Source organism: Mustela erminea, chromosome 4 (assembly GCF_009829155.1).
Source record: "Mustela erminea isolate mMusErm1 chromosome 4, mMusErm1.Pri, whole genome shotgun sequence".
Taxonomy (NCBI): domain Eukaryota; kingdom Metazoa; phylum Chordata; class Mammalia; order Carnivora; family Mustelidae; genus Mustela; species Mustela erminea.
Genome location: NC_045617.1, coordinates 8,836,772 through 8,850,105, shown reverse-complemented (window position 1 = coordinate 8,850,105; position 13,334 = coordinate 8,836,772). Strand labels below are relative to the sequence as shown.

General features: G+C 51.7%; 1 protein-coding gene across 6 annotated transcripts in view; it reads left to right on the top strand.

The window, feature by feature from the left end:
* Positions 1 to 13,334, top strand: part of SYTL3 (synaptotagmin like 3) — a 79,447-nt gene that overhangs the window by 63,994 nt on the left and 2,119 nt on the right. For 5 of the 6 annotated variants that reach the window (XM_032338589.1, XM_032338587.1, XM_032338588.1 and 2 more), the window contains 6 exons: positions 1,978 to 2,156; positions 6,207 to 6,309; positions 9,627 to 9,797; positions 10,143 to 10,211; positions 11,847 to 11,952; positions 12,909 to 13,011. In XM_032338589.1, the coding sequence (XP_032194480.1) occupies positions 1,978 to 2,156; positions 6,207 to 6,309; positions 9,627 to 9,797; positions 10,143 to 10,211; positions 11,847 to 11,952; positions 12,909 to 13,011 (731 nt within the window). The remainder of the gene's footprint in view (positions 1 to 1,977; positions 2,157 to 6,206; positions 6,310 to 9,626; positions 9,798 to 10,142; positions 10,212 to 11,846; positions 11,953 to 12,908; positions 13,012 to 13,334) is intronic. The other variant, XM_032338590.1, reaches the window with a different exon arrangement.

The following is a 13,334-nucleotide window of genomic DNA, read 5'->3' as shown; positions in this document are numbered from 1 at the left end:
AGAGGTGGGCGTGACCCTCCTTCAGAGAGAATGTTCTTTTGCTTCCAGCAGACAGCTTGAGTGAAGGTAAACAGTCTCTACCCATCTGATGTTGAGCTCGTTCAAAGCAGGCTGTCAGGCTTTGTGAGGACCCCCCCATTTCCCGCGGACTCTCACTCCTGGGAAGGAAGCTGGGTGTGTGTAGGGGGGGTCCCCACTGAAAGTCTGGAGGCCACCAAGCCCCTCCTCTCTGTGGTGGGCTTCTCTAGGAAGAATAAATTTGGAAAGTGTTCTCAGCTGCTCATTGAGAACTTCCAAATCAGCAAATCCCTTGAAAGGGAAAAGAAGCCTCTAGTGCGTCTCCCACTTTGGTGCTTTTCCGCGTTCTCTGTGAACTTGGCTGCTGAAGCCGTGTGTGCCTTCAGGGCTCCAGACACCAGTTGTCGTCCCCCAGCCCTTGGCTTCTGGGCCCCACGGTTGCTGCGTTTAGCTTGACTCCTCTGTCCTCCAGATCGGTCTGCTTGCAGAGGGGCAAATGCCTCAGAGGGAGACACAGCTCAGAGCATCAGGCTCATGGACTGTGCTCCTCCTCTCTCTAGTAGCTTCTACCCTTTGCCCTGGCTGTCCCGGGAGCTCTATGATACCTTGAAATTGTTTGGGACGTAATTCAGTTTTCTGTTTGTTCTTGGCAGAAAAGTCTCTGCAGTTCAGCCTAAGCTGGCATGGCCCAAAGTGAGGTCCTGGGACGAATCCCATTTTAATTATTGGAACTTTTGAGCCCCTGCATTCCTGCCCCTGTCCTGCTCACAAGCAACGCACGCCTTCTGCCAGGCATCCTTACCCTTACTCCTCCTCTCTTGTGCACCTCGCTGAGTCCGCGGTCTTACCGCTCCTGCCCTCTGTGAGTGCGAAATGTAAAGGTTGTTTTCCACGCGAACAACCGTGTGGGAGTTGGCAGATGTGTTTCAGAGCCCGTGACTGGGTGCGGTGAAGGTGGTTGTGTGCTTGGCATTAGTTAACCCAGCCCTTGGCTTCTGAGCCCCGGGGCTGCTGTTGGTTCCTTCTGATAACCTGTTGGCTTGGTTTGGTTGGGGTTTTGCTCGCTCTGTAGTGAGAGGAAAAGCCCCAGACTTTCTTCTTCGTTTCTTCCCAGGATGTTTTACGGCGTGGAGCATCTCGCTGCAAATTAGCAGTGGAAATCATTCAGGCTTCCCTCTTTTTAGAGAGTCAGCACAGAGATTTTTGCCTGGGAACGTGGCAGATATTAAGCAAGTTTAACAGTGCGACAGCAGCTGGCGTGTCTTCTTAAGCACAGGCTTTCCTCGCTTCTTATCCTCATCACCTGAGCTCACGGCACCCTAATTGTGGTGGCGGTTCTGTTTTTCATTTAATCACATTAAGTTTCATTTCATTAATTTCATTTCATTACATAAAAATGTAAACAGAATTTATTGTCTTTGACTACATACTTTACACATTGTATTCCACTCACTTCTCACCGTGACCCCATGAGACTAGTATTGATTTTTTTTTCCATGTGGACTTGGACACAGCTACTGGGTAGCCGGCCCCAGGTCGGAATCCAGCTGTATCTGACTCCAGTCGTGGGACTTAGCACCCCTACTCCGCGGCTTTCCGCAAGGCTCTTCCTGCCACTGGTATTAGCTGCCCTTCTGAGACTTATCTCTGCAGAATTGCGCAGGAGATAATCCACTTCAGCCCAACTGATTTGTATTAAAGAATGAGATTGTGTAACCTTTATTGCTCAGCAAACACCGTATCTGGGCAAGACCGACTTTCCGAGGATTTCCCATCTCCTTCGGACAGACTGTGTGGCAACTTATTTTGGCAAAGTACAAGCTGGTGTATTATTAACTTACTATGAGTCAGGATGCATGTTTTGTGTGAATTTTGATTAATTTGATCTCTCAAAACCAGAACTGCAACAAATAGACTAACTGGGAAGTAATTTATTATATCTGTCCTTCTTGATTTCAGGGAAGTCTAACTAGCATTAACAGCGCTTGCACAGAGATGGGCAATTTTGACAATGCTAGTGTCACCGGAGAAATAGAGTTTGCGGTTCGCTATTGCTTCAAAACCTGTTCTTTAGAAATATGCATCAAGGCTTGTAAGAATCTTGCCTATGGAGAGGAAAAGAAGAAAAAGTGCAATCCGTAAGTTTCTTTTTCCTGAGTTTTGGATTTAGAGGGTAGGCACGTTGGATCTAAAGTTTATTCGGAAGAGCAGAAGTCCCCAAATAACCAAGACAATTGTTTAAAAGAGCAGAACTATAAAAAGACGAATTGAGAATGATTTTTAGAGCTGTAGTAGTTCAAACAGTGGCTTATTGATGCAAGGATAGGTAAGTAGGTCAGTCGAGTGGAATCAGAAGTCCAGATACAGAACTTGGCTTGCTTGAGAACTTCTAGGATCAAGGGACTATTAGATGTCAATGTGGAAAAGATGAACTTCAATGACTGGTGTTGGGAAACTTGACTTCCCACAGAGGAAGAGTCAAACCAAAAACCTGTGTCACACAATCCATAAACAGATTACAAGTTTTTTCCAGCTGATGTGAAATAATATTTCCCCACTTTAACATGCATTTCCCTGGTTGCGAACAGAGATGAGCAGCTTTTCATACATGCACACGTCAGACACGTAGGGTTCCTTTCTGTGAACGTCCCACTCGTATCTTTTGGCATTTTTCTCTTCAGTTGTTTGCCATTTTAATATTTATTTACAGGAATGTGGGGGTTTTTAAACCCTTTTTGAATATAGCTCTTCATTGATTGTATTTTATATATATTCTAGTTGTTACTTGTTTTCTAACATTGTTTATGCTGGCTTTTCTTGACGAGAATGTGAGGTCAAATTTGTCAGTCTTTTCATTTAAAATGTATTTTGAGTCTGTAGAAGGATTCTACCTGAAGGTTATAAACATATTCTTCTCTATTTTTATCTATTAGAATTTTTTCCCCTTAGACCCCTTCCCCTTAGAACTGGAATTGATTTTCTGTGGCCTTTCTTTTTTCTCACATGGAAAACTTGGAGCACAATGTTTTAATTACCAGCTTGGGAAAGAAAGCCAAACTCTTCTCGGCTCTGAAAACATCAGTAGCTCCTCAGGGCAAGACGGATGAAGTACATTGTTGTATGTGGCATTTATGGGTCTCCAAAACAGTGTCCCTCTTGTCCTTCTGGTTTTTTAACTTCTATTAGTCCCCCAACTTATGCCTTTGGCTCAGGAAAATTGGAATAGTCGTAGTTTCAAAGCTATCCCCTGACTTTTTCCCAGATCGAGGCTTTCCTCATGTTTGGGTTGTGACTACCTTCCCTACGCCATGCCCACAAGTAGCAACCATAATCCTGTGCCTTCTTCAGACTCCCGTCCAGTCCCGTCAGAGACCTTTATTTGCCCATGGCTCTTCATGCAAGCCGAGCCTCTCTTGTAATTCTCAAAAGGACTGTAGTGAGGTGGTTGAGAGTTCAGACACTGAACCCTGGTTCACCATTTATGTGGGTTGACCTTGGACAAGTCACACAACCTCTCCGTACCTCACTGTGACACAGGGAAAATAGTAGTCCCACCTTCAAGGGATTGTTGCAGCATTTTCCAGAATTTGCCCATATTAAACCTTCAGAACGTTGTCTGGAACGTAACAAACATTCGCCACACAGTAAGCAAGTGAGGCACAGAGTACACAGAGAAGTAGACCTAAAACTCCGCACGGGGACCCGCTTGAGGCTTTGGCCAAATACTCAGGGCTCATACACAGGACAAGATTTCATGAGGTCTGTCACAGGACGGTTACTGGCGGTGGTGAGCCACCGGCGTGGCACAATGCTGGGGAAGGTGGGAGCTCTGACCAGCGGGAGTGGAGACTGCTGAACACCCAGGGCATTATGAGAGGCAGCTGAAGGGTTTCTCTAGCCCCAGAGCAGGGACTACCCCAACTCTCCCCACCTCGACAAAATCAAGCCATTATAGTGTCAAACTGAGTGGCCCATCGGTGAAATGTTCATTGGAATAATACTCAGTACTTTTTAAAAGAAGAACAGCCCAGAGAGGATTCTGGGAGGGTGACAGGATGGGAAGCCCCAGGAAGTGGTGTCCCCTTGTAAGACAGTGACTGCACTGGTAGAAGCTGTCTCGCGAAACCGCTTCGGAGCTGCCGTCTCTTGGAGGATTGCAACTTCCAGCGGAAGCTTGGCCGGTTCACTGGGGTTAATTTCAGTCAATATCCGCTCTTACCCCAGGCAGCAGGGAGCTGTGCCAGTGTTCCCCGAGCCACTTACGCACAGCATGCTGGGGTCAGTGTGGGGGAAAAAAAAAAGGATTTTGTCCTTCAGATATGAGGGTTGTGTGCTCTGGCAGCAGACCGCAGCTTCTGATCACAGAGGAGCAGACCCAGAGGCAGGCAGCCACTGCGGCATCTCCTCCAGCTGTTGGGCTCCCCTTCCCATCCGGGGTCCTCAGGAGGACTCGCAGCAGATTTCTTCGCAGATCCTTTAGAGGCGAGGAGGCAGTTAGTAGATAGAGTCACAGGGCTAAGGGGGGGGCGGGGACCCTGTCAACCAAGAATCCTATATCTGCCAAAGCTGTTCTTCAAACGTGGGGGTTCAAACGTGGGGGAGAAACTAAGACATAAACAAAAGCTGAGAGTCTTTGTCCTGCAAGAAATAATGCTCAAGGGCGCCCCCCCAAGGTGGAATGGGAGGTCAGACAGCAAGTCAAGGGCATGTGCGGAAAGAAAGACCACAGGAAAAGCAAAGACACGGGCAGTGATAAAAGCTAGTACCGTTCAACAGTGCTGTGTACTTGCTTCTTACATATTTTTAAAAATTATTTGTCTCTAATTACTGCTGTAACTTTGATCTGTAACTCCACACTTTGTCTTTGACCTAACTTAAGAGACTAACACACTTAAAAGAAGGGTTAGTCTGTGATGTTGGCTACCCAGGGTAGGAAGGCGTCGTTTCGCAACCTCATCAATGCGAGGTAAGGCTGGCACCAGGAAGGAGCAGAGTTTTTGTTTGCTATTGACCTTAAGATGGTAAAAATTCAAAGTAGAGCCTTATAACTCTAGGATAGGAGATGTAATCCCCTTGGTGAGCACAAAGAAAACAGCTACAGAACATATACAAAAAGAAATGAGAATGGAATTTAAACATTTTATCATAAAATTCAGCTAAATGCAAAAATATGGGGGCACCTGGGCAGCTCGGTTGGTTACACTGGTTAAGCTGACTCGTGGTTTTGGCTCCAGTCATGATCTCGGGGTTGTGAGATGGAGCCCTGCCTCCAGCTCCACACTCCATGGGGAAATCTGTTTGAGTCGCACTCCGTCTGCCCCTCGCCCCACTCACATACTTTCTCTGTCTCCCTCTCTAAAATAAATCTTTAAAAAGTAAATAAACACAGAAGACTGACTATAGTACTGCAGTACCTGGGAGACCCTGAGCTAGAAGGGACGCAGAAACAAGTAGCCAAGGACAGAAGTAAGTCCCTCCTGATCAGTAGTCACTTTCAAGGTGAATAACGTAGGTTCTCCAGTCAAGAGGCAGAGGTTGTCAGAACGGACAGAAGCACAGGATCCAGCTGTTCCCGGAACCGGTAGTCCTTGCCATCGCTGAAGCTGTGAGCCAGGAAGGGCAGCGTTGGGACCTCCCTGGAGGGGTCAGTCTAGAACAGGATTTCAGGGGACGGGGAGAACGCAGGTGGACAGGCCCCCACAAGGGCCAAGTAAAGGGTGAGGCTTATACTTTCTCTTCCCACTTTTTTTTCTGGCGGGTGGGAGGAAGTGATGGGTGGGGGGAGGACAAGCTGGCCCAGGACCTCCACATCCAGGCAGGTTCTCTAACCTGCCACCGTGGAGCCCCCACAGCCCAGCCGCTGGGTCTGTGGTCATCCCCCGAATCATCACGGGTAATGAGCGATGTAGATTCGAGGGGGAGGGCAGGAGGAAAGCAAGAGAGCGTTACACTTCCAGGAATGTTCCAGAGGATTCTGGCCAAAGACTGAGTAAGCCAGAAGGTGTGTACCCAATGCTATCCTTGTTCCCCACCAAGCCCTTTTTGTCAACCCCCAGTGCCATGGGAAGAAGGGTAAAGAGAATGCTGAGGTCTGATCCTCCTCCTCCTGAACCCTTTGTCCCCCTACCCAGACCCTCCCCAACCCCTCACTGAGCTATCACCTTGACCTGTCTGTGTCTGACCACTAGGTACGTCAAGACCTATCTGCTGCCTGACAGATCCTCCCAGGGAAAGCGCAAGACTGGAGTCCAGAAGAACACGGTGGACCCAACTTTCCAGGAGACCTTGAAGGTACTGGCTGGACAAACAAATATTCGTGTGCAAAGTCTGCCCGTCCCAGGCTGGGCACCCGGGGCCGGAGTCCAGCGGAGTGTTCCTCTAAACTCTTGAGTCAGTTAAATATAAGCACAGACACTTATATGTTTCTGTAGGGCTCTGTCAATCAGTGGCAATTTGGTAGAAAATAAATTTCAGCCTTTGTACAGGAAAAGTGCCGAGTCTGGCGGGCTTGAGAATGGCCCTTGATTAATGATTACTGAGAAAGGGGTGAAGAAGAACCTGGCCGCCTCTCAGTCTCTAAAATAGGTTTGTCCTGTTGAATTTTTATGACTCTCAGAGAGGTGCTCTCAAGCAGGCTCCCCTGTCGACTACCGAGTTACTATCTTCACGAAAGTGCTTCTTTATTCTAATAATCAGGCAGCCCTAGGTTGCTTCTTCTTTTATGAAAAATAAATAGTTCACTTATGAAAAACATTTTATAGAGGAATTGTTTGGGTTTTCACTTTCTTTGGTGCTAAGAAATAGGGTTTGGGTTGTGGGGCAGAGGTAGGTGTGGAGGAACCATCCAGATGCTCAGGGACATACCCGGTCAGGGCTGCGCAGCCCAGCAACCCCATGTGTCAAGACTGCACAAGGAGAGGGCTTGGTTTGCCTTCCTTGGCAAGTAGGGGCATTCCTGAACACCCAGCGGGGGACTGTCTGGCCAGCTGGTGGGAGTCCCATTTGTTAAATAATAAAAGCCATTGTTTTCTGTGTCCCTCCCTGCTGTGGCCAAGTGCTTTCTGTGCCCGCTGAGCTAAGTATAGGAATCCTTGTTTACCAACAGGGAAACTGAGGCTTAGAGAGTATTTTTAAGTAAAGCTCGTGATGGACTGGGAGACCTTCACAAGATTTATGGTCCTGGGACTCCCCCCAAGGATTTTTTAAAAAGACTGTGATTCAACAGACGTGGGCAGGGCCGAAGAGATCACCGTCTGAGAACCCGCGGGAAGCAAGTCAGTAGACACTGGTCTTCCTGTGGTTTTACTCACAAATCTGCTGAGTTTTGAAAAGCTGTGTGCCCCCTCCCACATTTTAAGTTCATATCCAGAATCACTCATTGTACATTTAATGAAGGTGTTTTGTACTCAACAGGGAAACAAATAGTTCACATTTATGAAATGAGTTGAAGTTGAGGATTGAGTGTGAATCTTAGATATTATATGGTTTGATTTTTAAGGTGTTTTTTTTTTAATGTTTAAAGTTTTTACTACCTGATTTAAAATGCAGGCAGAATCTAAAAGACATCTCCTAAAATTTTTATCCATCGGTTTTTATCCAGTACATCGTGGATAGTTCAGTTGTCCCGGAGAACTTTCTAGATACACTGAAGAGAGTCCACGTCCCTCATCTAGTCTAAAATCTAGAAACTGATCCTCCGGGTTTTCTAGGGGGAGTGCCATGGGAAGCCTCCCGCACCCCTGGGGAGCTGGCACCCCCGTGAAGACCACCACAGGGGGCCTGGGAAGGGTGGGATGTGACACCTGAGCTGGTGTCTGTGTTTGTAGGGCTGGGAGCTTAGGAGAGGCGGTGGCAACCCCACAGCCTGCTGGGATCGGTCCTTTTAAACAAAGGGATTCAGTCAGCAGAAGAAGTCCTGTTGTCAGAGGGGGGCCACTCGCGTGCAAGGACCCCTGAGAGACACACCTGCACTTCTGAGGGAGCGGAGGACAGGGCTGCGCCCAGCACGGGTGGACGCAGAGGAAGCGGCGGCCCCAGGAGGGTGGGCATGGGGGATGGGCAGCCACCCTCCCTGGGACAGTGCGTTCTCAGGGGAGCAGGTGCGGCGCCCGAGTCGGTGGCCGTGAAGGGAGCAACTGGGTAACTCGGAGTTTAAAGACAGACGGAGAGAGGAATGCAGGGCAGAGTCAGACAGGGACCCTGACTGAGAGGGTGGCGTGAGACCCTTGATCTCAGGGTTGTGAGTTCAAGTCCCACATTGGGTATAGAGATTACTAAAAAAAATAAAATCTTTAAAAAGAAAAATAGATTAAAAAAAAAAAAAAGCAATGGGCCATGGACTTGAGGGAAACGGACTGAAAATCAGCCTAAGGCGGTAGAGGGATGTGGCTTCGGACCACAATGGGCGCAGATAATCCCAGAGGGAAGAAAAGGAGGGGCAAGTGGGCAAGGCAGCCTGGCCCCGAGGTGGGTGTTCGCTGGCCTGTGTTTTGGGGGAGGTCTGGGCAGACCGGGCTGCAGGCTGTGGCTGGCTGGGAGACGGAGGGAACCTCTCCACACGCCTGTGGAAAGCCACTGGGGGCATCAGAGGAGTCTCAGGCAACTGGTGTGGCTGCTCTCAGTGGGGCCGAGGGTCCCGCCTTACAGCGTGACAGGCGGTCCCGGGAGGAACCAGGATGCTAACCCCAGCAGAGAGCTTCGGCGCCCGAGCCGGGGTATTTCCCCGTAGACTGGTGGTTGCTGACACTGACCTCCGGATGCTCCTGGAGGCGAAGGAGCGATGTAACCGAAAGCCTGGTACGAAACAAGCATTCAGTAAAGCGTAACCTTTTTTTCGTTATTGAGAAAATCCGAAGTATAGGCTTGGAACAGGCTCACAGAGGCTGAGTGGAGTCAGCAGCTCTTGGGAAGCTGGGCTGTGCCCCTGGCTTTCGGGAAGGGCACGGGCACTCTCCCCCAGCCAGGGCCTTGACCTCTAGTCCCTGTGGGAGCAGAGACCCACCCTTGGCTGGAGCCGGGAACTTCCTTGTCCTCTAACTGCGCTGAGACTCCTATGCGGGGGGACAGTGAAGAAACAGCTCTGGGGGACCCTGAGTGCCCGCGCGGGCCTGCCTGCCCTCCATGCGTTGTCTGTCTAGGCAAATGCCCATGCTAAAAACTCAGGCTTTACGTTAAAAAACAAAAACCAAAACCAAAACCCTAGTTTTCAGTATTTCTGGACAGCCCAGGCCAGGCACGTTCAGATCCTGAGCTGGGACAGAGCTTGGCTTCGGTTGGAGGAGAGGCTTCCTCCTTGCCTAGGGGGCAGGTCTGGACTGTGGGAAGGGACCCTGCTGGTGCCCAGCCCTTCCCCCAGGCGGAGCACGGCCACAGGGCTGGTGGAGGAGGTGGTTCTGTGACTGAGAAAGCAGAGACCACCCCCCAACACCGCTCCAAGCTGCACGGCCCACCCTGACCTCACCGAGATGCTGGCTCCAGCCAGCAGGAGGAAGGCCCCTGCGGGTCCTGGGGGGCTGCGGGTCCCAGGGGGCTGTGGGTCCCGGGGGAGCTGCGGGCCTGGGGGCTGGGGGCCGAGAACCAGACTGACCGCTTCTCTTCTGCCTCTGCAGTACCAGGTGGAGCCCTGGCAGCTGGGGACCCGGAGGCTGCAGGTCTCTGTGTGGCACTTGGGCACGCTCGCCCGGAGGGTGTTTCTTGGAGAGGTGACCATCCCTCTGGCCACATGGGACTTCAAAGACAGCGCAACACAATGCTTCTGCTGGTATCCACTGAGGGCCAAGGTGCGGTGTGGTTTGATAGTGGGCTACCCCCCCCGCCCCCCTTATCCCCCCACCCCCCAACCCGCGGCCCAGGAAAGCAGAACTCCCTTTTCAAAGGGATTTGAGAAGAGAAAACCTACCCTGGGACGCCTTACACTTGCCCGGCTGGGACTCTTCAGTAGGAACTTAGGGAGGAAAGGCTCTCCTGCGCAGGGGGGTGGTTAGGGGGCTTTTCCTGCTCAGGTTTGCTCAAGTACCCAAGAGCCCCTTCCTAGTGTAGCCCAAGCACTAGCCTGGGTCAGGTCTAGGGGGTTAGACCTCCTGTGATGGCCCTGTGGGCCCACATGCTCCTCTCCCCAAATTCAGGGTCACTTGGTTCCAGTGGGGGAGCCCTGGGCTCACTGCTGCCACCATTGGAGTGTACGGCCTGCACAGGTCAGCTTGCCCTGGTCGTGCGGGCCACTCTGGTTTCTACATGCCTGCCCCGGGCGCTCCCTGAGCGGTAACAGCTGAGAACAGCTGGGCCAGATGCTATCAGGAGGGCCCGGCTGCCCTGACCGCCAGGGATTTCAGGGCGGGCCGCCAGGGAGGCCTGGGGAGGAGGAGCTGGCTGATTGAGGTCTGCTCCCAGGCTGTGCCGGTAAGGGGAGAGCCTGGGGAGAAAGCTGGCACTTCTTGGAGCAACTGCTTTGCACTTTCTCTGCCAAGATCCGAGACTGGGAGAGAGGACGGATGAGATCATGAGGGAGGAGGAAGCGCGGGCTCCGTCATCTCCTAAGAAATGAGGACACTGCGCCAGTCCCAGCAAAGCCTGGCAGCGAGGCTGAGGCTGGCCCAGGCCTGGGCCAGGTTCTGTGTGCCGTCTCCCCTTCCCCGCCCTCTCTGAAGCCAGGGAGATGATGCCAGGTCTCTGATTTCCGGCTCCACTCTCGTCAAGCCCAAGGTTCTCCTGCCCGGGAGGCGCCCTGTCCCACCCCTCCTGTCGCTTTCCCTCTGCACAGCCCCGGCCCCACCTCCGGGCCCCCGTACTGACCCTTCCTCAGAGCCTGTCCTCAGGCTCCCACTTGGGATGTCTACTTGGCATGCTTTCTTCCAGACACCGTGTGCCTAAGACTTAGCTGAAATCTCACCTCCTCCATGGAGGCTTTCCTGATTTTTCACTTTTCATGATTTTCCCTGCCTGTGTGCTTTCCCCCAGGATCCTATACTTGGGTGCCCTGCCCATCTGTTCCCTCTAGGGCCCTTGCTCAGGACAAGATTAGCCTGCCACAAGGCTGCTGGGAAGAGAAAGAGGAGCAGAAGGTGCCAGGCTGAAAGACACCCTTCCTAACACCAGCTATAGACCCTCTGGCTGGGTTGGGAGTGTTCTGCTTACAGGCCTGCCCCCTCGGCCCCTACAGGAGGAGCCGATGGGGTTAGCACAGGGTTCCTGAAGCTGAGGGTAGAGGCAACTTTATTCATCTGGCACGTGAGGGCCAGCCTCCTTCCTGCGAGGCAGTCAGGAGCCAAGCAGAGTCACTGCAGAGCAGACGGGCCAGCCCCGCCCTCTCCTAGGAGTCCTTGCTGAGTCCACTGAGCTAGAGGGGCTCGATTTTTTTTTTTAAGATTTATTTATTTATTTGACAGAGATTACAAGTGGGCAGAGAGGCAGGCAGAGAGAGAGAGGAGGAAGCAGGCTCCCTGTTGAGCAGAGAACCCGATTCGGGGCTCCATCCAGGACCCTGAGCCGAAGGCAGAGGCTTTAACCCACTGAACCACCCAGGTGCCCCGAGAGGCTCGATTTTATTCACCTTCTTCAAACTCTGGCTGGGTGCAAGTTTTCTTAGGACTATCCTGTGGGAATGTGCCAGAGCCTTTGAGTACCCCTCACCTCCTCAAGGCACAGGGTGGAAGAAAGACCAGTCCTGCCACGGGCACATCCAGTCCAGCCCACGGCACTCGCCGGCCTGCAGAATGAGTGGGGGTGGAGTGGATGTGGGGCACTTACGGACAGAGCTGGGGCAATCAGAGGAGCCCAAAAAGTTCTGGGGCCGAGGAATCCCGCCTCTGAGTTCTGACTCTTTCCTCCAGGCAGAGAAACTCGAAGAGAGCTTTTTTTCCAATAATGGAGAACTTGCAGTCCGGGCCAAACTGGTCTTCCCTACAGGGCCCAGAAAACTCCAGGAGACCCAAGAAGGTAGGCAGCCTCCAGCCCCATGAATGTCCATCTGTCACTATCTCCAAAGCCTGAACAGCAGGTGGGCTGAGGGCTTCCCTGCTGCCACCCACTAATCCTGCGGTGCTCCAGTAACTTGCCAAGATTTGTAAAGCTCAGCCTGGAAAGTGGGTTCTTGGAACCCATGGTTTGGAAGGGAACAAGGGACCAGATCAGTCCAGGCCTTTGATGCCCACTTTAGAGGGCTCTTAGGACACCAGCTCGGGGGCTTTCCTCCCAGGGGCCTGGCTCGGACAGTCCCGCTGCTGGCCCTCTGGAAGAGGGAGCGCTCCCAAAGCCACCTGCATTAGTTGGGAGGGGGACTCCTTGGGAACCGAGAGCCCATCTCGAGGCGAGGCGCAGGGGCCTGCCGCGCCGAGTGAATGCGTCCCTGCTCCCAAGTTCCATGAGCTGCTGCCCAGCAAGAGAAGGGATCAAGGACAGGCTCTTGAGGACCTAATGGGAGATTTTACTACAGAAAGTGGAGTCTGTGGAAGAGAAGAAGAAAGAACACAGAATCCCGTGATGTCTTTAGTGATCTCTTATTTCCCTGAAAGAGGAAGAGTCTGCTGCCAGAGGCTCACGGGGCCCCCGGTGGCCAGCACCCTAGAAGAGGAGTCTTGGGGCCCCTCCTTTCCCCAAAACCACTGCCTGCCCGTGGCTAAAACCTCTACATCCTTCCTCTCCACAGCTCCGTTATCTTTGTAGCTTCTCAGGATTTTAGGGAGCGCCCCCCAGCCCCCCATCACCGTGTTGGCCTTGCAGGGGGACAGCTTGTGGGCAGCGCTGGCAGTGCCTTCCCCCATAGACAACTCTTCCTGTCTGATCTCTTGGGCTCTCAAGGCTGTCATACAGGCTCCCGCTGTCAGTTCTGGGGTGATGGCATTGCAGGCTCCTTGTGAAGCAGGGCTCACAGCAAATGCCGGCTTTCCTTCCAGGGACAGATGGGCCATCCCCTAACGGCCAGCTTTGTTTGGTCGTGCTGGGAGCCAAGAATTTGCCAGTGCGGTCAGATGGCACCCTAAACTCATTTGTTAAGGGGTAAGTAGAATATGTAATCAACTGATTGCTGATCATCTGTACATATAGACAACATGGTCCTAGAAACTACAGCAAACACCAAAAAGTGCAAGCCATTCTGAACTTGTATCTTAGCTTTTCCCTGAAAATCCAACACAGTGTGTTAGACTCTGATTTCCAATAATTTGTGGGATTTAGCCCTGCTGAGGCTAGATGCAGAACACTATTTTAACCTGAAACCCAGAGCTTTTAGGTCCTTGTTACTACACGGCATTTTCTGACTCAGCTTGGAGAAAGCAGTGTGCTTGGTACTGTTCCCTTGTCTGAGCATCTCCTCTTGGATG